This window comes from Malus domestica, chromosome 05 (assembly GCF_042453785.1).
Source record: "Malus domestica chromosome 05, GDT2T_hap1".
Lineage (NCBI taxonomy): Eukaryota > Viridiplantae > Streptophyta > Magnoliopsida > Rosales > Rosaceae > Malus > Malus domestica.
In genome coordinates, this window is record NC_091665.1 from 41,587,501 (window position 1) to 41,613,384 (window position 25,884).

Here is a 25,884-nt window from a genome sequence, read left to right on the forward strand (position 1 = left end):
TCCAATTCTGCACCCAGCCGGGCAGTGTTCCACTAAAGTTGTTATCGCTTATTCGGCTGCATTTCATTAGAATTTTGCTAATTAATTAGTTACAAGCACCAGTTTAATGTTATAAAAGAACAGAAAATCTAATTAAACCTTACAAATCTGTTAGAATCCTTAGCCCAGAAAATGTCTCTGGCAAGTATCCAGTCAGCTGATTGGAGGAAAGCATCCTACATTTGCAACACGCAGTAATGAACTATCAACTCGACATAAAATTCTCTTATCTCCTTTTTAGAAATGTAAAGAGAGGTTTGATAACTTACAAAGTCTGCAAATTAACCAAATTCCCAAGCTCAGTAGGAAGACTACCAGAAAATTGGTTCGCCTCAAGGTTCCTGATGATTTACGAAAGAAAAAGAAAGAAAATATCATTTTTATGAGTATATTTTCACAACAATCACAAGAACTTGAATCAAAATGTAGTGTTAAGGCCCTAAACATAAACCAATTTTCAATACGTACAGGTCTGTCAGAGTGGTAATATTTCCCAACTCCTTTGGGATTTCCCCCGATAACCGATTGACAAGCACAGAGCTGCAGGAAATTCACAATTAGACATACGTACATAGCAACGAGATTAAAAACTTCTCACAGAAATTCAAAAGGCTCACAAATAATTTAGTTTCATTGAAGCCCATTCCTTTGGTATTGTACCACTGAGATAGTTGTAAGAAAAATCACTACAAGAGAGAAACGTTACTTTGATTAATTAATTAATAAATAAATAAAGATATGTAGCTTTCGATACCGAATCTCCAATGTATATCATGTAAGTCAAATATGATAGCTCTTACATTTTTCGAAGGTAAGGAAGCTTGACGAGTTGAGGTGGCAGCAACCCAGGTAAACTATAACCCATGAGCGTTCTGTAACACATTAAACACATGATATTAACGTTGCTACTGAGATTCAGAGCTCTGTGACATGGAACGCGTTGCCTTTCCTTAAGCCGAGATGGAAAAATCAATGTAAAAGTTAAGAGTCATACAGCGTTGCAATATGACAAACAGTGCCGTTCTCAAAGTTGCAATCACATTCAGTATTTCCTTCGGATCCCTTTGGTTGCTTCTCTGTTAGACCCACCGTTTCAATTCGGCAAGTACCAGCGTTAAAAGTCCAATATTTTGCACCCATCGTGGTAGCAATTTCTCGGAGAGCATAAACTAAAAGGCATCCAAATTCAAACGATACTATAAGAGTCATAGCATGTAGCAATCAATACTATAAACAAGCAATGAGTGAATGCCAAGACTAGTTGCCATTTTATTTGAGGAGCTTATATTCTCTAGTCTCTAGATTGCTTATGGAAGGTTCTGGCGACTGAAAACACTTCAAACTAGGATTGACAACAATACTTAAAAGTGCTTTTGCGTTGAGAAGCACCTAGCACTTCTTCAAGAAGCACTTGGATTGTCAATGGAATTCAGACGTGTTTGTAACAAAAGCGCTTATATATGAGCGGTTTCCCGAGAAGCAGTCTCAAAAGGAGGGCATCATAGTGATAGCCTCGAAAATGAAAACCGACACAATTCTCAGTTTGGGTTGTCCATATCAGACAGGCCATGCAGCTAATCCAAGCAACTTTGATGAGTCCTTGTACGTACGAAAGACAAAGACTTTTTTCCCGCAGGGCCGCAGCACAACTTTTTCAAAACCAAACAGGCAACTAGGGATTGTAAACAATAGAAAGATATATAGTAATAAGCACTCACCTTCCTGCTGGGGTAACATAATCAGCTGAGCAAGTCCCAGATGTGTGGAGCAACTCAATGCAATAATAATGAAGCAAACAAAGAGAAAGGTTACCAGCCTGCTGCTGCATCATCACGAATTAGCAATGAAATTGTAGTAATTGGGTAAGTTTTTGCAGTAGCCAATGCTTATAACGAGATCAAAGCAACAATCTTTGAAAGTTAAGAGCACTCCATGAATGTGCTTAATATAATGAGACAAGTAGGTACAGTTTTTAGTGTTCACTGTTGTGTTGGACGTGTTTTGTGGTGAACATTCTGACGTGTAAATAAAAGTAACATTGTGAAAAGAAGCTTTAGAAAAAAGTAGAAAGAAAATAATGCATATCTTTGTAAAAAAGAAGAATGAATGCCCAAGTAGATTCAAACCAAAGGGACTGCTTTTAGGTGGAATAGTCTTGATTGATCGATCGTAAGTATTTACGTAACATTGTGAAAAGAAGCTTTAGAAAAAAGTAGAAAGAAAATAATGCATATCTTTGTGAAAAAGAAGAATGAATGCCCAAGTAGATTCAAACCAAAGGGAATGCTTTTTGGTGGAATAGTCTTGATTGATTGATTGATCGATCGTAAGTATTTTTACAGAAAGTTTTAACGAAACATTTTTAGTACTGTTTACTTTTAATGTTAAGGATATTTTTACTCTAAAAAGTCACTCTTGGTACTGTTGAGCAAAAATTGTGCACAATATGTAAACAAATAATTCACTCGACATAATTTCACCCTAATTCATTTTTTCGAAGAGGGTTTTATTAATTTGAGTTTGATCCATTCTAGACTATGCGTCTATTAATTACAATCATTCTTTAAAAGGAAAAACCCTTTGATTCCAATATGAATAAATCTTAACTTGGGGATTTGGGTTTTTGATTTTGTGATTGCACCTAGGTCAAGCTCTAGATTACCTACGTAACCTCATTGAGGGATTAAGTCACTTGTAGTTCTTTATGTATTTGTTAGGTTTGATGCCTTGTGCAGTTCAGCTCGTGCAGGTAAGGAGCATTTAATGCCTTGTGCAGTTTAGACTCTTGCAGGCGGGGACTTTGAGTCACTTGGAACTTTTGACGCCTTGCGCAATTTTAGCTCGTGCGGGCGAGGACTTTGAGCCATTTGAGCTTTTGATGCCTTATGCAGTTTCAACTCTTGCAGGCAAGGGCATTGTGCCACTTGGAGCGTTTGATGCCTTGTGCAGTTTCAGCTCGTGCAGGCAAGGACTTTGTGTCATTAAAGCTTTTGACGCCTTATGCAATTTTAGCTCGTGCAGGCGAATACTTTGAGCCATTGGAGCAGATGCAGCTTCGTGTTATTTGAGTTTTGTCGCGGCTTCGTGCCATTTGATATTTGATATTTGACATGGCTTTATGCCATTTGAGACTTTTCTTCGACTTTGTGCCATTTGACCACTTCAGGAATTTAACGGGAGCTTGATCCATTTGGACGTAGTGCAAATCCACTAATTTGAGATGGTAAGTCCATTGAGCTTTTTGCTTTGAGATGGTTTGCATCTACGGTATTAGAAGTAATTTCCATTCACAAATTGTCACAGTTGACGTTGTCTCCATGTTTACTTGCACCATATTCAGTCAATGGAGCCCACACTTAATGTTCAAGTGAGTGGCATTCCAAGTTTTGGAGGAGCTCTACTTTTCCTCCCTTGCTGCAGCCCTCAGTGCTTTAGAAACTCAATATTTGACTTAAGAATCAAACATAATGATGACTAATATTTATGACTTAGTCATAAAGATGATTAATATTTAAGTCACATGAGTTACTATTGCATTTGGTCTTTGGTTTACATCCACTTGTTGTCTATTTGCTTTCCATGTGGTGATTTCGATGCTCAGCAGAAGCACAGAGGATAAAGAAAGGCTTTGCCTTTTGGTGCATTAAATCAAGGGTAAATTACATAGTAGCCCCTCAGATTTAAGATCTATTACAATCACATACAATATCTTTAAAACATTTCACTTTCATACGTCAAGTACTATTTTATTTCAATATAATACATCCGTTACATTTTTCATTCATTGATCCGTTAAGTGCTAACGTGATTGCCACATTTATGCCACGTGGCAATTTTTATTTTTATTTTTTTAACCTGAATTTTCTCAACAAAAAAAAATGAAATCCATTACATCTACCCGCAACCCCCCCAACAAAAAAAACCAACCCAGATCTCGTCATCCCACCAAGCCCTTTCCTTCCCCCCCCCCCCCGCCGATTCACCCAGACCCTTGCCCCTCTCGCGTCACCCATTCCCCCCTTCACCCACGCTCGACGCACCTCACTTAGAACCCCCAACCCCCCGCGACCGAGCTCACCCAGAACCTGACCCCCACCCTTTTCTCATCTTTGCAACTCGCACTCACATTTCTTTCCCATCTGAATCCTGCTCGTCGGTGAGTCGGTCGGCTCCGACAACGAGGTATGCATTTAATTTTGTCCTTCAAATTTTGAATTTTTTCAATGCTTGGTTGGTGGTGGTCTGGATAGAGTTAGGTTTGTTAATGGTGGGTGGGGTTGCAGATAGGGGTGGGTTCAAAAAACCGAAAACCGAAAAAAACCGACAACCGAACCGAACCGAGGCCGAAAAAAACCGAACCGAAAAAAAACCGAACCGAAACTGTCAAACCGAACCGAACCGAATCTGACCGGTTCAGTTTCGGTTTTTGAGCTTCGAAAACTGAACCGAACCGAACCGAACCGATATATATATATTTAATTTTGTTTTCAATATTATAAATAGTTTAGGCATACAATCATAACAAAACAGAACTTGTTACCAAGTTGGTTTAAGCGAAATTTTTCACACTGGTGGCAATGGGTTCGAACCCTCATGCCTTTAGGATTTATGAGATTGTTTTTTAATTTTGTTGAGAAATCAACAAAATCCTTTAACCCTAACTTTTTTATTTTTCATACCCTTCTTCTCTCTCTTGTTCCCTGCCTCCAGACTCCCTCCATGAACCCTAACCCAGTAACCCTCTCGCGCCGCCTGAGCTTCCTGTCTCTCTCGCTCGGTCTTCAATCGCTCTGTCTCTCTCAATCTCTCAAGCAACCCGCGACAGCGCGACCCTTCTCACTCTCAATCTCTCACACCTCGCCCTCTCCATCAGTCTCTCATCTCGCCGTTTCGAGTCTCGATAGCAAAAGGTTAGCCTCCTCTCTCTCTCTCTCGGTCTTCAACTTCAATCACTCTCTGTCTCTCTCAAACTCTCTGTCTCTCTCGGTCTTGAATCTCGGGCGACCCACGACGGGGCGACCCATCTCACTCTCAATCTCTCACACCTCGCCCTCGCCGTCAGTCCTTCATCTCGCCGTGAGCTTCTTCTTGCCGTTTCGAGTCTCGACTGCAAAAGGTTAGTCTCGCCGTGAGCTTCTTCTTGTTCGTTCGCAGACGGAAGCTCTCTACTCCAAACTCTACGAAAAGTACACAAAAATCAAGGTGTTCTGTGTTCTTTCCCACTTCTTTACAATTTTTTTTGCTCATTCATTTTTTTTTGCTTAATCAGTTAATTGTATGTTAAATTTGCTCAGGGGAGAAATTTGAGGTTAGGGAAATAGAAAGTAATTGTCTTTTTTTGTACTTCTGAATTTTTTTTGCTCATTCATTTTTAATTGCATGCTAAATTTGAGTTGGGAACTTTTGCTTACTTGTTACCCAGTTGGATTTTTTTGAGCTACTTTTGCAGTTTCTTTCTTCGTCTTAATTTGGGAACAATTTGATCATGTTTGACTTATCATTTTGTTTTTGGGGTAATCTGTCAAGCTGGTAATATATGTGGAAGCTCGGCTATTGGAGGAAATCAGCAGCTTTATGGTTTGGCAAGGTGTAGTGACGATAGATAGCCTACTTTTATGTATAATTTGAAAGAGGATGGAGATAAGTATATTTCTCTGGGAATCAGAGCTTCCATGATATGTGATTACCTGTTATCTTTGAATTTCTCTGCCGAGTATTTCCTTAAGTGAAACTATGGCCCTGCAAATTTGACATGTTGTTGAAGGTTGTAAATCATATGTTGTTCTTTTAGTGGTAAAAATCTTGTTAAACATGTATTTTCATTTAGGTTATGGACTCTTGGACTTGCTAAGTCATGATGGAAAAGACCAAAGATTCATTGGTAACGTGTTCTGAAAAGTAGCATAGGCATTGCAATTCTCTGAGTAGCGTTTTATTATGGATAACGTTTTTGGTGCTGAAGGAAGATTTCCATCAAACCTAGCATCAATAGAGCATATTGTTTCTTGACTACATTATGTATAAGTATTAGAGTTTAAATTGTAAACGGATCTGGACAATATATGAAGTTGGTATTGATTTCTCAGAGAACAAATAGAATTGAACATCCAGGCTTGTTCTTGTTGACATGATTTATATAAGATATACTTATATCACTTTAGAGAAAACTGGTTATATGCATCTGTATTGTCTCAAATTAATTTTAGGCTTCCCTTCAAAGCGTTCTTTTTGTCCATCCATCTGGGTGGTGTTCAATTTTAGATTATCCTTTGAATACTAGACGTCCAGATAATGGCTTTGTGGTCCTTCAAATAAATTACTGATAGTGTTCATGCAGTTGATGGTGAAACAGGTATGGTAATTAAACGACTTCATGTTTAGGAATGATAGGCTTGTACTTTGTAATTTAAAGATGTGTGCATTTTTCATATAAATTTTGTTCATTGTGTTAGAATGCTTATGTTATAATTGTGTTGGAGATGTTAAAATTTTAGATTTCAATTTTGTTTTCATTTTTCCAAAAAAAAAAAAAAAAAAAAAAAAACCGAAAAAAACCGAAACCGAAAAAAACCGAACCGAAAAAAAAATGGACCGAACCGAACCGAACCGAAATTTCGGTTCGGTTTCGGTTTTGGCAAAAAACCGAACCGTTTTGAACCGAACCCAGCCCTAGTTGCAGATGAGAGAAAGGAGAAAAGGGGTGGGGGTGAAGAGGAGAAAGGGATCGGGGAAGGTGGAGGTGGGGTGGGGTGGGGCTTTGCTGTTTTTATGGGAGGAGAGGTGAAGAGAGTGGAGGAGAGGGAGGTAGGTCGGGAGGTGGGTTTCAATTTTTTTATTTTTTTTAAGAAGATTCAGGTGGTTTTTTTTTTTAAATTAAAAATTTATTTTTTTGCCACGTGGTGTGCCACGTCGGTACTTAACGGATCAATTGATGAAAAATGTAACGGAGGTATTATTTTGAAATAAAATAGTACGTGATGTATGAAACTGAAATGTTTTAAAGATGTTGTATGGGGTTGTAATAGACCTCAAACCTGAATGTCTACTATGTAATTTACTTTTAAATCAAAAGGAAGGCCTTTTTATTTGAACTCTCTCAATGCCACGTAAGTGGCTTTCCTCATGGTGATGACGATCATGATTTGCCATCTTTTCATCATTTTCTAATAATATTTTGTCCCTTTTTCTAGGGAATCGCATGCATGGCATTCCCATTTGTTTGCTCTTCATCACATGCTATTTGGATTTCCTTTCATGGAACTTATGAAAGCTCCGGAGACTTTTAAGAAAATTGCACCGAAAAGCAACAACATGTTTTAATATTTAGAGTAGTGATCATTATATGAGGAAGGCAACAATGCTCTTTGTCTTGCTACGAACGCCATAGAAACAATAATAAAAACAGGGAGCCCCTTGTGCTGTAGATTTTTGGGAGCCTCATTTTGACCTTTAAACAGACTTTCGAACCCTATGCTATATTGGTTTCCTTCAATTAATCCTTCTACTGTCATCATATTGAGGGTGATCAACAAAAGAAAGAGAAACATTCCTTTCCAGCAAGCCTGCTATGCATCCAGGCGCATCGTCCCTTTTTCTGCATCTCCTGGCTGCCATGAGATGCTTGTTTGATCCCAAAAGGAACTTTTCTTTCTCTCTGTCCATGACTAACGATGGCAATAATTGTCCGTACAAATCCATGAGATTGCCACCTGGATCATCATGCTCAAATTTGTGAGGTGGTTGTGTAATGGCGGCATTGAAGTCGCTGGTGCTGTCCTTGGCTTTGTCTTCCGTTTGACATCAGAAGTGGTGATGCAAATGTTACCTTCCTTAACTTTTTCACACTGATCACCGCTGCCACCTTCTTATTTGAGCCTCTGTCGAATTTGTTGATGGTCTGGACTCGTGTGCCCAACTACATCTCTTGGTTCACCGTCCTAGGATTGCAGATTGCAATGCCCTTAGGCTTCTTCCGGAGGACTGCCGAAGACAACGGTTGAAGAGCGGTGGTGTTGCGGTGTTTGGTTGCTGCAATGCTAGAAATCTTTAATTTTAAGAAGACAGAGCATGGTGCCGGGACTCTCACAGAGCTTTCAGGGACATGGTAGTTGATGGCGGAGTGAGCAGGATGTGGGTGTAACTACTTTGGACTCAGATAGACGGCTCTGATGGTGGTTGTTCCTTTAGAGTTCTTGTGGCTTTCTTTCTAAGCGAGACCGTTATGCATAGCACCATCAATTCTAGAATACGGGAAGCGGGCTTGTCCTTGAAGATGCGACCACGGCTGTTTGACCTTGACACATGCTCGCAGGTTGAAGGGCGTTGATGATGGCGAAGGCACGGCGAAGGTGGTCCTAGAGCCATTGCAGAGTCTTGGAGGCCTTGGGGTTGTCTTCGAGGGATCATGGTGCACAGTTGATGCGTCCGTCTTGGCTTTCGTTTGACGTCGGCGGTTGTTGCAGCGTGTTGCTTTTGGTGGGTTCCCTATCAGTCATCGCTGCATCGGCGATGGTTATAGGTCGTTGCTGCGATCTGGACTCTAGGGAAATCGACTCGCCGTTGCCGCCACTCGTGGCTTGGATCTTGTCGTCAGCATTCATCAACGGTTGGTGCTGCATCAACACTAACTGTCATCGGCTGAGCAGGGAAGAGAGAGTTTTCCCAAGCTTTCTTTGTGGGTCTCGGTGAATAATCCGAGAGAGAGAGAGAGAGAGAGAGAGAGAGAGAGAGAGAGAGCGGTGCACTGCAGTCGGGGGAAGACAGAGTTGATATCTACCGTTATTCGTGGCTGGGCTTTTGACGGCGACCGTTGCGGTTGTAGGAATTGACAGCAGCAATGATGGTTGCTGCTTCTTGCGGCTGGCGGCGCTGCTACGGGAGGAACGAGGAGGCATCAGAGCTTTTGAAGCTGCGGTTGTCTGGGCCCTAGGGAAGTCAGCGGTGGGCGCTACTAGTGGGTTCATTGTTGTTGTTGCTTTATTCGCTTCTTTCCTTTGCACCGTCGGCGAACCTCCACATTATTGCTAGGCATGGTAGACCGGCACTGCTGGGTTCCTTTTCTTCCCCTGGGATATTTGACTTTGTGTGTTTGGTGATCTCCGAAAGAGGGTGAGAGTTGGGGAAAAGATTTGGGGTTGCCTCTTTAGAGTCTCCACCTTCATTTTTTTTTTTTTTTGGAAACCTCCACCTTCATTTTTTTGCTTCGGGGAATGGGAGAGGTTGAAGAAGCAAAGTGCTTCTTTTTCTCCTGCAAAGCCGAGAGAAACCAAACAAAGGAAGATAAAAGGATGGATTTATACCTTTAAATGCTTTGTTGCTTTCTCTTGCCATGTATCCTCTTCTTTGTTTGCCTTTGTCCCCTTGAGTTCCAACACTTCGCTCCTTCTTTGATTTCTCTCAAACTCTCTCGAGATTTCTAGTATTTCTTCTCCGCTGTCCTCTCTGTGTGTCTATTTTTATATGGTTTATTTCCCATGAAGATAGCTAATTTCAACTTGAAACCCAATTTTCCATTCCTTATGTATTAGTCAAGAACAAGAATAATACCGATACCTTGCATACCACTTTCTTATAAATACACATGTTTTCGGTGTGAAAGATATCCTAGTCAAACAAGCCTTCTAAATATTTAATATTTTTCTTAAGGAGGAGTATATGTACTTGCTAAAGAAACTCGCAACAATTGGTATGAAAAAATTACAAGATAAGGATAGACAACTAGCTAGACTGCTACTATGCATGATGTCCTCAGGATCTTGATTCAAATTTGATTGAACTCGATTCATGGCCTGAAGTAGATGAAGAGCAAAATGTACTAGAAGTTGCCAAATTCTCGGATTGGCTTCCACTTGAACTTTGTGCTTGCCTTTGATGGTGTCGATCTTTCACGGCCTTGAGCCTCAAATCTTCAGTGCATGATATCTCGCTTCTGGCTTCGTGTCCGGGACTGTTGTTTGTCCTTCAAGCATGCTCACCACCTCGGACATGGTAGGCCTAAGTGACGGAGAAACATTCGTGCACAGCAAACCGACTTTAACCATTACTTCTGCTTCTTTGCCATTGATTTCACTCACTAAGCTCTCATCTATCAGCTCCTTCAAGTTTCCACCTTGTTGCAACTGATAGGCCTGCATGCAACAACGGAAATTTCGCTTTATCAAAGGGTTTCTTGCTGATTAACATAAAATTGTTGGAAAAACCACAAATTATGCTGTAGCTCGAGAGATTGAAAGCTATATACTACCCAGTCAAGGAGAGAGACACAAGCGTTACTTGGCACATAACTGTTCTTCTTCCCACTAACAATTTCCAACGCAACAACTCCAAAACTGTAAACATCTGCCTTGTAGGTTAAGTGACCCAATAGCGCATATTCTGGGGCCATATATCCTCTGCAAATTAAGATAGTCCCAATAATTTGTCACTTTCCAGTTAAAACGACAAAACTTACGTATATATGTAAAAATGCGTCGACGAAAATTTTGAGACAACTGACATGGTTCCTGCAACTTTGGTGCTGACGTGTGTTTTCTCTTCATCATAAAGTTTAGCCAATCCAAAGTCCGATATTTTAGGGTTCAAATCCCCATCCAGCAGCACATTGGTGGCTTTTATGTCTCTGTGAACAATCTTGAGTCTTGATTCTTCATGCAGAAAGGCTAAACCTCTTGCTATCCCGGTGCAGATCTTAACCCTTGTAGGCCAGTCCAGGTTTATCCGGTTCTCCGGGCCTATAAATCATCCAACCAAAAATACTTCTGAGTGTACAAATAAAAAACAGATAATCAAATCTGAAAACTTACCTTAACAGAAACGTTAGAATTATAGAATGTCCACAAGAAACTTAAAATCAAATGTTAAATGTCCTGTATATGCAGATTTTATTGACGTCATAAAAGTTACCAAATAAGGCATTCGCAAGACTATTGTTTTCCATGTATTCGTACACCAGTAATAATTGATCCCTTTCAATACAGCATCCATGCAGTGTCACTAGATTTGGGTGTTGCAAACAAGTTATCATGCCCATCTCATTTAAAAATTCGCGATTTCCTTGCTTTGAATTGGACGAGAGCTGCTTAACTGCTATCAATGAACCATCGGATAAGTGACCCTGCATTCAAACCGTAATTTTTGGAATTTACTTTTTGCCCTGAAGATTTGTATTACAAGAAGAGGACTTTATTTGAGAGTTCTATATATATTCAGAAGGAAATCTGGGCTACCTTGTAGACAGGACCAAAGCCACCTTCTCCAATCTTTTTAGCAGAATCAAAGTCATTAGTAGCAGCTTTTATTTGTTTGAAAGTAAACGTCCTCATCTGCATATCTCGTCCAAGAAGATCTGTACAAGAAGAAATTAAAGTATGCCAAACATCATTTTTTGCAGAATCAAAGTCGTTATTAGTAGCAGCTTTTCAATATAATTTTCAGCAGGATGCAAGCTAGCAATTTGAAAATGAGATGTTTAATGTAATATGCACCTTTTTGTCTCCCCCTTTTTCCTCGCAAACATCTTTTCCACCAAAGGATTGCTACTATGAATAGTGTTAGGCAGATTCCCCCAACAACACCGGCAATGATGTAAATGGTTCGCACAGTTCCACTATTTGTACACGGTTTAAAGTCTGAACAAAAGAATGAACCAGTTACGCTCACTCACAAAAAGGTTTCGAGCAAAAAGAAAGAAGATAATGCTGACCACAAAGATTTTATCAGATAGGCAAAATCATGAACTGTGAAAACAATCAAATATTCAAAATGCACTAATACTGCAGAACTGCCTTTCATATTTTACAGAATCTTAGGAAAGCCTTTGGACAACCTTCAGTTTAAATGATGGTACTAAAAGGCGAAGGAAATGTCAACAAGATTGACTCACTGGAAACCACAGAGACAGCTGATATGAGGGGACCATAGTGTCCTCTCTCCGGAATCCTTGTTGTCCCTTTTCCAGCCCAGTAGAACCGGATCTCTAAGACGTTACTTGTCACATTGACATTATCTACTTGCTTAACTAATCTCTTTTGAGCCATGCCTGCCTCATGTTCAATATTGAAATCCTTCCACACCAACTTTTCCTGATAAAAAAATGACCTTGTCAAAACGTTGAGTCACAAGAACATAAAGATGGCAGTTGCTAATTACCTGAACATAGATATCGAAAATACGCCTCCCAAGACTAGTGTATCCCTTGTCATTAGTGAATTTTATCTCCGCAAAGTGGAGAGTTATAGTGTAAATCCCATTTTCTAAACAATAGTGGAAATAAGTAAGTGAAAGCGGAGATATGCGTGCTGTTGTATATAGCTCAGAAAGATTGGAAGATGGTAGAGATACAGAGTAGCGTGTATTCTGCAGCTCGAAGCCATCCATGAAGTCTCCGGTGCTACTAAATCCCCACATACTTTTCTCATTCCTAAAATACTTGGCACTGCCACCTTCAACTCTTCCATCTCCTTCAAACAACACGTTCGCGTTATTCTCGTCCTTGACAATTATGTCACTCCCACCACAATTAATATGCATACAGTTTGAATCTGCCCAAAAAATTGTCATGAGTGAAGATAAATTCAAAGATGGTGTAATTGCTAAATTTATATGTGCATGTTCGTAAATGAACTCCGACACTGAACTTTTAGGTGTAAAATAAGGCTATTGGTTTCAAATTAGTTTCATAGCAGTCCATAATACTTAAACTGCAGCAAGTATGCTTACATCGTGGGCACTTAAAATTCTTCAAGCATGGAAGAATTCCCCTTCTGTCACAGATTGATCCAAACGTTTAACAAGCAAATTTTGAAGTTAACTTACGAAATTGAAAAGAAAACATATAAAGAAACAATCAAGCAAAACAAAAAGAAGCATCTTACAAGTTGTTCTCCTCTGAAGAGCTCCGATACAAGTTTAGATTTAAATTCCTGAAACAGGACAGTTGGTGAAAAAACTATTAGTTTTCCTAACCACCGTAATCTAAGAAGTAATCTGTAGAGAATAGTATATGTTCAGACAAGTTCTTTTGACAATCCGGTTTCTCAGGGCCTTGAAATGTGAAGTTATTGTAGGACAAATCACTGCAAAAAAAGCATAAACAACAACTGTCAGTTTTGCAATAAAACAGGAACCTGAGTGCCATGGAATTAGAAAGAAGAAGGGGAGATATTTGCAATATACAATGGTAGATACACAGAATTTGGAACTTATTAGAATGCAGAAATAAGAAGGAACCATAAGCTAATAGAAAGCGTTTCAGAAAACGAACTTACACAATACTTCCATCTCGCAAGATTGATCTTGGCACGTTTCCACTTAGCAGGTTGCCAGTCAAAAAGCTAATCAAAGCAACACATAGTATTAGCACTTGATGTGGACTATCAAGAAAAATGTGAACTTCATAAATTTGGTTTTATTTTTATGACATGGTTATTGGCCAAAAAGCAAGTTGTTCAGACGAAAAACTGTTTAGTGTGCCGATTTGCTAGTGGTGCAGATGCAGAGGTACATGCTTGTATAAAACTCGTCACTACTTTTGTCCTGTAATAGTTATTACTGGTGTATCCAGAATTTGATATCAACTAACTGTTCTCTGTTGTAGACTAAAACTGATAGTATCAAAACGTAAATAATTTCGCACTTACACAAATTTTAGACGCTCAGCTCCTATCGTGGATGGAAGTTGGCCTGCTAACTTGTTGAAACTGACATCCCTATCACCATTTTATAATAACAATCAATTAGTCTCCATCCTAAGTCCTAACACAGATTTCATTCAGCAGATACATTAAATAAAATTTTATTGCTTACAACATCTCTAGATTCTTCATGGACCAGATATATGCGGGGATTTCTCCGGAAATATTGCAGTTCCTCAAAACCCTTCAATTTGTTAAACAATCAGCATCAACACAGCTCTTAGTTAGAGGCTTATAGCTATTGAATAGAAAAAGAACAGCAGGTAGACATACAATTTTTGGCAGAAGAATTCAATGATGAGCAGCAAATTCATGCTCACCAATTGTTAGGTCAAAAAACCAGCGGTAACAATCAAATGCAATAAAATGCTTTCGTCAGCGGTTGGATTTTGTTTTAACAATTGATGAAAAATGGAGTTTTGTCTTTCGCAACAAGTAGGAAAACATGATTGTCTGTGTGCGTGAGTATGCGCTTGCACTTATACATGCATATGAAATCATCAAGCTTATCAAAGCATTCAAAGGTGAAGCTCTCTCGACATACAATCTTACTAGGCTTGTCAAATTTCTCAGCAAAGGAAATTCCTGATATGGTCCATTTGTGTCACTAATCCTCCTGCATAAGATATGACATGATGTGCAGAATTACTAGTCAAGCATACACAAAAGATCATGCAGAAAAGCTGAGCAGAATGAGAATGCAAATTACTCACAACTCTTCCAAATTGTTCAAGAGAGAAATATTAGATGGAATCAGTCCTTCCAGTCCACTCGAATGCATTTCCCTTCAACAAGGCAATTGAAAAAAGAAAACGATTCATACAGGGTATAAACTTTTAAATGGTCAAATGGCAACGGGAACAACTTGTTTTACGAAAGTATAAGGATCTTACAATCTTGTGAGTTTTTTCCAATTCTGTACCCAATCAGGTAGTGTTCCACTAAAGTTGTTATCATTTATTCGGCTGCATTTCATTAGCATTTTGCTGATTAATTAGTTACAAGCACCAGTTTATTATAAAAAGCAACAAATCTAATTGAATCTTACAAATCATTTAAAATCCTTAGCCCAGAAAACGTCTCTGGCAAGTATCCAGTCAGCTGATTGGAGGAAAGCATCCTACATTTGCAACATGCAGTATGAACTATCAACTCAACATAAACTACTCTAAATCCTTTTTAGAAATATAAAGAGAGGTTTGGTAACTTACAAAGTCTGCAAATTAACCAAATTCCCAAGCTCAGTAGGAACAATACCAGAAAATTGGTTCCCCTCAAGGTTCCTGATGATTTACGAAAGAAAAAGAAAGGAAAGTTGATGTATCATTTTTATGAGTATATTTACACAACAATCACAAGAACTTGAATCAAAATGCAGTTACGTACAGGAATGTCAGAGTGGTAATATGTCCCAAATGCTTTGGGATTTGCCCCGATAACCGATTGACAAGAACAGAGCTGCAGGAAATTCACTATTAGATATACGTACATAGCAACGAGATCAAAACCTTTTCAAAGAAATTCAAAAGGCTCACATATAAGTTAGTTTCGTTGAAGCCCATTCCCGGGGTATTGTACCATTGAGATAGTTGTAAGCAAAATCACTACAAGAGAGAAATGTTACTTTGAACAATTAACTAATAAATAACTAAAGACATGTAGCATCCAATTCCGAACCTCAAATGTATATCATGTAAGTCAAATATGATAGCTCTTACATTTTTCGAAGGTAAGGAAGTTTGACGAGTTGAGGTGGAAGCAACCCAGGTAAACTGAAACCCTTGAGCGTTCTGTAACACATTAAACACATGCTATTAAAGTTGTTACCGAGAGTCAGAGCTGTGACATGGTGGGTGTTGCCTTCTTAAGCCGATGGAGATGAAAAAATCAAAGAAAAAGTAAAAGTCAAGACTCATACAGCGTTGCAACATGGCAAACAGTGCTGTTCTCAAAGTTGCAATCACAATCAGTATTTGCCTGGGATCCCTTCGGCTGCTTCTTTGTTAGACCCACGGTTTCAATTCGGCAAGCATCGGTGTTAAAAGTCCAATAATTTGCACCCATCGTGGTAGCAATTTCTTGGAGAGCATCAACTAAAAGGCATCCAAACTCAAACAATACTATAAGCATCATAGCTGTAGCAAATCAATACTGTAAACAAGCAATGAGTGAATGCCACGACTAGACGCAATTTTGATGAAGGAGCTTATATAATATTCTCTAGATTGCTTATGGAAGGTTCTAACGACTGAAAACACTTCAGATTACGATTGACAACAAAACTTATAAGTGCTTTTTGCGTTGAGAGGCACCTAAGCTCTTCTTCGGGAAGCACTTGGATTGTCGATAAAATTCGAACATGTTTGTAACAAAAGCGCTTATATATGCATATAAGCTCTTTTGGCAGTTTCAAAAGGAGGATCCCTCATAGTGATAACTTGAAACTGAAAACCGAACAATTCTCAGTTTGGGTTGCCCATATCAGGCAGGCCAGCTAATCCAAACAGGCAACTAGGGATTGTAAACAGTAGAAAGATATATAGTAATAAACACTCACCTTCCTGTTGGGGTAACTTAGGCAGCTGAGCAAGTCCCCGAAGTGTGAAGCAACTCAATGCAATAATAATGAAGCAAACAAAGAGCAAGAGGTTACCAGCCAGCTGACGCATCGTCACCAATTAGCAATGAAATTGTAGTAATTGGATAAGTATTTGCAGACGGCCAATCTTATAAGGTGTGAGAGAAGTAGGTACTTTTTACTGTTCATTGAGATCACTGTACGTTTGTTTTGAGGTGATAATTGCACGTGTGATCGAAACGCACGACTGGGGAACATTGTGGTCTCGTTTTAACGAAAATTAGAAAGAAAATAATGCATATGTTATGAAAAGAAAGAATGAATGAATGCTAACGTAGAATTCAAACGACCGTGAATGTTTTTAGGTGGAATAGTTTTGTGGTTGATCAATCAACAAATAGTAAGTCTTGTTTCTACGCTATAATTTTCAAAATAACGTTATTCATATCATGTTTTTATATCATATTTTTATACCATTTTAGGTAACATCTGATGTGAACTACTACATTATTTAAAAAAATTGCAAAACCCAAGGAAATGAAAGAGAAAGACTAAATTAACTAGTTTTTCTTAATTATTAGTTTATTAAATAATGAACTAAATTTAAAAATATGATTAATTCAAATGATGTGATTGTCCACATCAAATGCCACATAAGATGGTATGAAAATGTGGTACAAAAACATGATATGAATAACATTACTCTAATTTTTATACGAGTTCATCTCATATGAAGATAGCATTCAAAGGTAACACTAAAAATAAATCAACCTTAAGGTCCTATTTATAGTGCATAGGACTTAAGTTACAATGAAAATCCTAACCCTAGTTGGAATAAATAAATTATCAAAATTTCTCCGCCATGCAAAGAATTCAAGTATTCAACCAAGAAGTGCGAAACTCATCCCTATAAGACACAATAACTAAACATGAAATGCAAGAGGATTTCTCTGCCCGTCACCGATTGATCGGTTGCCACCTACAATTGGTCGCCATGGTACCAGAACTCTTCAAATGTTTCTTTTCTGCTTCTATACGATCAATAGCCACTTCCAGATCGTATCGGACATTTTAATTTTGAGCCGTAAATCACAACATTTTAACCAATGATCTAACGGTTAAAAACCACTGGAGTATGATAAAATTTCTAGTAAAGTCGAGTTGATGATCATTGCTGAGCTGTCAAAAGCCGAAAATCAAGAACTTTTCATTGAGCAATGTTGATTTGAAAAATAGAGACGGAGCAATTGGTAGAGGAGGTCGGATTTTTGTTTAGTACAAAAAAACTTTTAAATTTAGAAACTATAGCCATTTTAGGAAGTCGGATTTAACTCAAGTCATGGCCTGATGTGATGAAGAGGACGAACAAAATGTATTAGCATTTGCCGAATTCTGAGACTGACTGCCACTCAAACTCTGTGTTTGGCTTTGATGATGTACATCTCTCAAGGACTTGAACCTCAAATCTTCAGTATAAGTACTCGCTTCTGGGATAATGTCTGGGACTTCTGTTTGTCCTTCGAGCATGCTCACCACCTCGGACATGGTAGGCCTAAGCGACGCAGACGCATTTGTGCACAGCAGACCGACTTTAACCACAACTTCTGCTTCTTTGTCGTTGACTTCAGTCCCTAAGTTCTCATCAATCAGCTCCTTCAATTTTCCAGTTCGTTGCAACTGATAGGCCTGCATGCAACCACAGAAATTTCACTTTATCAAAAGGTTTCCTACTGATTAACATAAATTTGTCGAGAAGCTACAATTTTATGCAATGGCTTGAGAGATTCAAAAGCCGTAATTAGTACCCAGTCCAGGAGAGAGAGGCAAGTTATATTTGGGACATGGCTGTTCTTCTTCCCACTGGCAATTTCCAAGGCAACAACTCCGAAACTGTAAACATCTGCTTTGTAGGTCAAGTGACCCCATAACGCATATTCTGGTGCCATATATCCTCTGCAGATTAAGATCGTTCGAACATTTGGTTATTCCAATTAAAAAGAAAAAACAATGCATAAATATGTAAGCATACGTCCAAGAAAATTTAATCGTAACTGACATTGTTCCTGCAACTTTGGTGCTAATGTGTGTTTTCTCCTCTTCATAAAGTTTAGCCAATCCAAAGTCGGATATTTTTGGGTTAATATCCGCATCCAGCAGTACATTGGTAGCTTTTATGTCTCTGTGAACAATCTTGATTCTTGATTCTTCATGCAGAAAAGCTAAACCTCTTGCTATCCCAAGACAGATCTTAAGCCTTGTAGGCCAGTCCAGTTTAATCTGATGGTTCTCCTGATCTATATATCATCCAAAAAAAATTGCTTCTTACTCATCCCAATACAATTATTATTTCGTTCTCTTTCGAAAAATTATATAAGTGATCAAATGTTAAGTACTCCGATCTTCGGTTGATCAAACTGAAGCCATAAAAGTTCAGGATTAGAGAAAATGACAGAAAACCTACCGAATAAGACATGTGCAAGACTATTGTTTTCCATGTATTCGTACACCAGCAATAATTGATCCTCTTCAATGCAGCATCCATGCAGTTTCACTAGATTCGGGTGCTGTAAACAAGTTATCATGCCCATCTCATTTAAAAATTCGCGATTTCCTTGCTTTGAATTGGATGAGAGCTGCTTAACTGCTATCAATGAACCATCAGGTAACTGACCCTGCATCCCCACCTTAAATTTTAGAATCTACTTTTCAAATCATGAGAATTCCATATGCCAGGAAAAAAAAAAAACAAAAGCGCTACCTTGAAGACAGGGCCAAAACCGCCTTCTCCAATCTTGTTTGCAGAATCAAAGTCGTTACTGGCAGCTTTGATTTGTTCTAAAGTAAAAGTTCTCGTCTGCATATTTTGTCCTACAATATCTGTTCCAAAAACAAAATAAAGTAGGCCAATGAGTTCCTGGTGTTATTTAACATATTTTTCTTGGCAATGACATTGCTGGTTTAATGTAATATGCACCTTGTTGTCTCCCTCTTTTTCCTCCCAAACATCCTTTCCACCTAAGGATTGCCAGCATGAAGAGTGTTAGGCATAATCCTCCAACACCAACACCGGCAATGATATAAATAGTCCGCACAGTTCCGCCATTTTTACAGGGTTTAAAATCTGGCCAATGAGTAAACTAAACAAATTAACGTCACTCAGAAGCCAGAAGTGCTTTCAAGCAAATGAGTAAACCTTTTGCACAATCTCAGAATCTATGATATGACAAGAAACCTTCACTCAACCTTCAGTTCATATGATGGTACTAAAATGACAGTGTAGGAAACGTCGACAAGACTGACTCACCAGAAACCACAGAGATGGCTGATATAAGGGGACCATAATTTCCTTTCTCTGGAATTGCCGTTGTTCCTTTTCCAGCCCAATAGAATCGGATCTCTAAGACATTACTTGTCACATTGACATTAGATACTTGCTTAACTAATTTCTTTTGAGCCATACCTGCCTCATCTTCGATATTGAAATCCTTCCACACCAACCTTTCCTGAAGAACAATGGTTATCAAAACCTCAAGTTGCAGCCTTGCAGCCATAAAAAGATAGGCATTTTGAACAGTGTAGATAATTACCTGAACATGGATGTCAAAAATACGCCTCCCAAGGCTACTGTATTTTTCGTCATTTGTGAATATGATTTCCGCAAAGTGGAGAGTTATAGTGTAAATTCCATTTTCCAAACAGTAGTGGAAATATGTCAGCGAAAGTGGAGATGTGCGTGCTGTCGTATATAATTCAGAGAGATTTGAAGACTCCAGTGAGATAGAGTAACGTGTATTTTGTTGATCGAAGCCGTGCATGAAGTCACCAGTGCTACTAAATCCCCACATACTATTCTCATTCCTAAAATATTTTGCAGTACCACCTTCAACTCCTCCATCTCCTTCAAACATGACATTCCTGCGATTCTCGTCCTTGACAATTATGTCACTTCCACCACAATTAATATGCATACAATTTGAATCTGCCCAAAAGAAATGGTGACAAGCGAGGATAAATGTGATTTAGCCAGTAAATTAAGCATGGTGCAAATGCTAATCATCCTTACAACTTTGAATTCCAAAGGACAAAAGTGAGATATGCGTGAACTCTAGTACGTATACTTACATCGTGGGCACTTAAAATTCTTCAAGCAGGGAAGCATTCCCCTTCTGTCACAGAATGAGCAGAAAGATTTTAGCAAATTTGGCTCATTGTCTTGTAATTAACTTAAGAAATTATATTGAAAATAAGCAAAATAAGAGAGCTCCGATACAAAAAGAAGCATCTTACAAGTCGTCCTCCTTTGAAAAGCTCCGATACAAGTTCAGATTTAGATTCCTGAAACATGACAGTTTGTGAAAACACTCAGTTTTACCAAACCACCTCAATCTAGAAAGTAATCCATAGAGAAAATTATGTGTTCTTACAAGTGTTCTTGACATTCCGGTTGCTTAGGGCCTTGCAACTTGAAGTTATTGTACGACAAATCACTGCAAAAATCATAAGAAAGTAACTGTACTCAGTTTTGCAACAAAACAGGAACCTGAGTGCCATGTAATTAGGAGTAAGACGGGGAGACATTTATGGTATACAACAGTATATACACAGAAACGAGGTATTAATAGGAAGCGTTCAGGAAACAAACATACACATTACTTCCCTTCAGCAAGATTGACTTCGGAACATTTCCACTTAGCAGGTTGCCAGTCAAAAAGCTAATCAAAGCAGCATAGAGTATTAGTATTGTACCTCACAATACTATCAAGAAAGATGCTGAGTTCAGCGATTAGGTTGCTGCATTTCTCACTTACACAAATTTCAGACGCTCAGCTCCTATCGTGGATGGAAGTTCGCCCACTAGGTTGTTGAAACTGACATCCCTGACCATCGCATAGCAACAATCAATCAACCTCCATCCTAACACAGATTCATTAACCAAATATATGACAGAATAAGTAAAGGGTTGATTGCATCCAAGAAACATTGTTTGAAAAATGAACTATATGTTTGCGCTCGACATACATTCCTCCTCCAGAGCAGGGTGCTGATTGTAGTCAGATAACATTTGACATTTAGGAAGCTGGGCAGATAGCTCATTCAGTAGGAGACTTTTGTACTATTCCACTTTATTGCAGACATTCACTTCTGTAGGTGTCTGTGTGTGGTGTGATTCAAGCATCAAAAAGTAAATTTTTTACGAGTTTTATTACTTACAACATCTCCAGGTTCCTCATGGACCAGATATATGCAGGGATCTCTCCAGAAATGTTACAGTTCCTCAAAATCCTTCAATTAGTTAAATAATCAGCATCAAACAGTTCTAGTTAACAGAAAAAGATATGTGCATGAGTGTGCGCTTGTGAGTATACATGTATATGAAATCATCGAAGTATTCAATGACATAGCTCTCTCTCAAACATACAATGTTACTAGGCCCGTCATATTTCTCAGCACAGGAAATCCCTGACTTGGTGCATTTGTGTCACTAATCCTCCTGTACAAAGAGACACCACGATGTACAAAATAATTAATCAAATCTGCAGGAAAGATCATATAAAAAATAACTTAGCAGAATGAGGATCCAAATTACTCACAACTCTTTCAAATTGTACAAAAAAGAAATATTTGATGGGATTGGTCCCTCCAGTCCACTTGAATGCATATCTCTTCAAGAAGACAAGTTTTTGGAAATAAAAAAGATTAATACATGCTATACAAAATTTAAAAATTCAAAAGGCAATAAGAACAGCTTGTTTCACTAAAAAAATATAAGGATTTTACAATCTTTCGAGTTGCTTCCAATTCTGCACCCATGTCGGGAGTGTTCCATTAAAGTTGTTATCATTCATTCGGCTGCATTGCAGTATAATTTTGATTATCAGACACGTGAATCAGTATAATGCTATAAAGGAGAAACAAATCTAATTAAACCTTACAAATCTCTTAAACTCCTTAGCTCAGAAAACGTCTCTGGCAAGTTTCCAGTCAGCTGATTTGAGGAAATAAACCTACACTTGCAACATGCAGCAAGGCGTTATTATCTCAACATACACAAGTTTGTAGTCCTTCAAAAAAAAATTGGGAATAAGAGGATTTGATGTCTTACAAAGCCTGTAAACCGACCAAATGCCCAAGCTCAGTAGGAAGAATACCAGAAAACTGGTTTGCTTCAAGGTTCCTGATGATTTGTAAAAGAAGCGAAAAAGAACGTTGATGTAATAAATATCATATCTTACGGAAATTTCGTTCATATATAGGTCAACTAGCAAGTAACGAGGCATGTAGTATGGTTAAACAACACGTACAGGAATGTCAGAGTGGTCATGTTTCCCAACTCCTTTGGAACTTCACCTGATAAGCGATTGGCAAGAACAGAACTGCAGAAAATTCACTAATAAATATACATAGCAACCCGATTAAAACCTTTTCACAGAAATTCAAAAGGCTTACATATAAGTTAATTTCATTGAAGCCCATTCCCGTGGTATTGTACCCTTGAGATAGTTGTAAGCAAAATCACTGCACGGAAAGAAATGCTACTTTAATTAAGATATAAAGATATGTATCGTCCAAATCTCGAAAATCAAGTAATTCAAATACGTTAGCTCATACATTTCTCGGAGGTAAGGAAGCTTGACGAGTTGGGGTGGAAGCAAACCTGGCAAACTATAACCCTTGATCATTCTGTAAAATGTTTAACAAATAGTTAAAGTATTGAGCAGAAACTACCGAAATTGAGAACTCTGAAACATGGAAGGCAGTGACTTTTTCTTAAATCGTGGAAAAATCAAGGTGAGACATGAAGTTCAAAAGAATCATACAGTTTTACGACATGACAAACAGTGTTGTTCTCAAAGTTGCATTCGCAATCGGTATTTTTCTGGGATCCCCTTGGTTGGTTCTCTGTTACACCCACCATATCAATTCGGCAAGCATCAGCACCAGCGTTGAAACTCCAATATTTGGCCCCCATCGTGGTAGCAACTTGTTGGAGAGCATCAACTAAAAGGCAATGGCATCCAGATTCAAACAGCAACAGAAAACAAATCAATGTAAAATGAGATAAAGGGCAAGGCCGAGAGTACCCTACTTTTCTTTGTGTAATATAAGGTGTATTTCGTAATGAAATCAGCATAATCGTTGAGCTCTGTACACGAAGCTCTACACCATGCTCTAGAAGAACTTGATGCAACAAATGATCTTAGATTCTCGACTGAGAATGTAATTAATCTAATCTAAGCTACAAGGAGCGGGATTCGAACTGGGTGTGGAGGGGGGAGCACACTGATCTACTGCTAGGTCTGCAAACTTCAGCCAGTTAAATGACTGCAATAAAGAGCTTATAGATCCAGTCATGGATGAGTCCTTGTACCAGCTATGGATATATATAAAATATATACACATGTCTGTGTGTGTGTGTAAATATAAACAACTCAACTCAACTCACCTTCCTCTTGGGGCAACTGAGGAGGCTGAGCAAGTCCCGGCAGCAAGAAGCAACTCAATGCAACAAGGAAGCAAACAAAGAGCTTACCAGCCAGCTGCTGCATCATCATCAACATTTATGAAAATTGTACTAATCGATCTTTAACAAAAGTTTATTCTGAGGATACAGCGTGTATGGATTTGTCATTTGTGAGGTAGACGAGCACTCGTCTACTGTTCCCTGATGTGATCATTGAACCTGTATTAAGATTGATGGTGAGGAACAAGGGGGACGAAGACGCACACTCAGGAACGTTATGGTAGCACTGTAGTGGCGGGCTTAAAACAAATAATGCATTATTACATGACAAAGTTTAAACACACGTGAGTGCATTGTAGGCGGCTTGGTGGCGGCGTTTCGAGTATCGCGCTGCAGTGGAGAAAAGGACGATGGTGGTCAATTACGGAACTGGATCCTCTCCGGATCAAGGGATCTGAACCAACCGAGCAATGCATCCGGATCATTGAAATTTGATCCAATAGCTACAAATAGGGGCTCATCTCTAAAGTTATAATAGTTATAGTCGTTAGATCAAATTTCAATGACCCGAATGCATTCCTCAGTGGGTTCAGATCATTTTGGATCCAGAGAGGATTCACTTCCGTCAATTACCAAGGGCTGACTGGCTAAGCACCTCTTTACCTTTAAATTCCTTTTCGAAATCAAAGTTGGATTGGTACAATCACAAAACATTAAACAATTACACGCAATAAAATTTGACTTGACTTGTAGCAATACGCACTTGCATGCATGGACCAATTACTACCCAAAAACTTGACCCATTAAATATCTAACATGATAGGTCAACTTCACATATTCTTCGTTTTGTCACCCGTTGTATACAGTTATGAGTATTTAATTAATAAACACAATTATACACCATATTTCATTAAGCTATTAACAAAATGTTCTTTATCAATAAAAAATGGTCAAAAGACAATTTGATCTTCTATCACAAAATAAAATTTTGAGCAATAATATAATTTAGCACAAAAAAATTTTTAATTTTTTTTTTTTTAACAAACCTCACACATTGACACACATGTATCATAGCATCTCCAATTTTAAAAATATATATACAAAACCCACATGTTTTCTCGCTTACATTTTTCTCCAACTTCTTTCTTTTCCATATTTTTTTTGTTTAAATTTTTTTTATATTTGCACAAACATAGTGAATGGGCTTCATCTAAAGATTATGATGATATCAAATCGGTAATCGTTTCATTTGTTAAAAGACAATAATATCTATAAATTATAGATAGTTTATGGTCATTCATAACCAAACTACATTTCTATTTACAGTGAGCAAAGTTCTAAAAGGTACTAGGTGGTGGTAGGGCGACGGCAAGGCCTAGTGCTTGGGTGTCTAACTGGAGCCTAGGTGGGGACCTAAGCGTTTTTTAAATTTTAATTAAATGTATTATATAACATATAAGTAAATGTGTACCTATACTTAAAAAAACACATAATTGTATTGGAAAACATAAATTGAAAACTAGAATGATATATATATTATAAAGTATTAAAACATATTGAAAACATAAAGTACAATGATATAATGAGTGTTCATCGAAGTATCCAACCTACAATCAATTAAAAAAATAAAATTCAATATAGAAGTTATCTATTTTTTGTCTAGATAAGAGTTGCGATCTAGACGTGTCTATAAACGCCCTTTATTAATTTTTAGACGCTTATGAATTAATTGTGAGGTTGGTTAGCCACCTACACCCAGACGGGTGCCTAAGCGGTGTAGGCCGGGATTTTGTAAAACACAGATGGTGACAAAACAATTTTTACACACACTTTTTACTCTTAAACCAAGAAGAAGTTAAAAATAATTTAATTTTTACTCTTTCCTTGAGCATTTAGGGCTGGTTTGGTATTGCTGTGCTTTGAAAAAAAATTACTGTGAGAATAAGTGGTTGTGCTGTGAGAATAAGCGGCTGTGAAATAAAGCAGCAGAGTGTTTGGTAAACTTTTTTGTAAAAGTGCTTTTGGAAAAAAAAAAAAAAAGTAGTCTGATAGTGGGTCTTTTCATTAAATGAGCACTATAGCTCCTTGTGCTTTGAAAAAAAGCCAGTTTTCCA

At 38.3% G+C, this 25,884-nt stretch overlaps 2 protein-coding genes and 1 pseudogene across 4 annotated transcripts in view; all 3 read right to left on the bottom strand.

Annotated features, from left to right (window-relative positions):
* Positions 1 to 1,957, bottom strand: part of LOC103427907 (probable LRR receptor-like serine/threonine-protein kinase RFK1) — a 12,320-nt gene extending 10,363 nt beyond the window's left edge. For both annotated transcript variants that reach the window (XM_029098555.2, XM_029098556.2), the window contains exons 1-8: positions 1,758 to 1,957; positions 1,034 to 1,208; positions 840 to 911; positions 657 to 725; positions 508 to 579; positions 309 to 380; positions 144 to 215; positions 1 to 56 (exon numbers count right to left, since the gene is read on the bottom strand). The exon at positions 1 to 56 is cut by the window's left edge and continues 16 nt beyond it. In XM_029098555.2, coding sequence (XP_028954388.2) covers positions 1 to 56; positions 144 to 215; positions 309 to 380; positions 508 to 579; positions 657 to 725; positions 840 to 911; positions 1,034 to 1,208; positions 1,758 to 1,776 — 607 coding nt within the window. In that variant the 5' untranslated portion in view covers positions 1,777 to 1,957. The remainder of the gene's footprint in view (positions 57 to 143; positions 216 to 308; positions 381 to 507; positions 580 to 656; positions 726 to 839; positions 912 to 1,033; positions 1,209 to 1,757) is intronic.
* Positions 1,958 to 9,526: 7,569 nt separating this feature from the next.
* LOC114823159 (probable LRR receptor-like serine/threonine-protein kinase RFK1) lies at positions 9,527 to 16,544 on the bottom strand (annotated as a pseudogene).
* A 951-nt stretch (positions 16,545 to 17,495) lies between these two features.
* On the bottom strand, positions 17,496 to 23,992 carry LOC103435116 (probable LRR receptor-like serine/threonine-protein kinase RFK1). 2 transcript variants are annotated; one of them, XM_029098547.2, is made up of 24 exons: positions 23,753 to 23,992; positions 23,127 to 23,307; positions 22,918 to 22,989; positions 22,756 to 22,824; positions 22,611 to 22,682; positions 22,412 to 22,483; positions 22,242 to 22,313; positions 22,087 to 22,158; positions 21,900 to 21,971; positions 21,728 to 21,799; positions 21,520 to 21,591; positions 21,117 to 21,185; positions 20,955 to 21,020; positions 20,733 to 20,795; positions 20,596 to 20,643; positions 20,431 to 20,474; positions 19,896 to 20,287; positions 19,613 to 19,811; positions 19,283 to 19,429; positions 19,067 to 19,185; positions 18,770 to 18,980; positions 18,365 to 18,602; positions 18,114 to 18,261; positions 17,496 to 17,994 (listed from the first exon to the last, which is right to left on the bottom strand). In XM_029098547.2, the coding sequence occupies exons 1-24, from the start codon at positions 23,865 to 23,867 to the stop codon at positions 17,641 to 17,643; spliced, it is 3,039 nt and encodes a 1,012-aa protein (XP_028954380.1). In that variant the 5' UTR covers positions 23,868 to 23,992; the 3' UTR covers positions 17,496 to 17,640. The 2 variants fall into 2 exon arrangements, with proteins under 2 accessions (XP_028954380.1, XP_028954381.1); XM_029098548.2 differs by lacking the exon at positions 23,753 to 23,992 and adding an exon at positions 23,396 to 23,631.
* Positions 23,993 to 25,884: the final 1,892 nt, after the last annotated feature.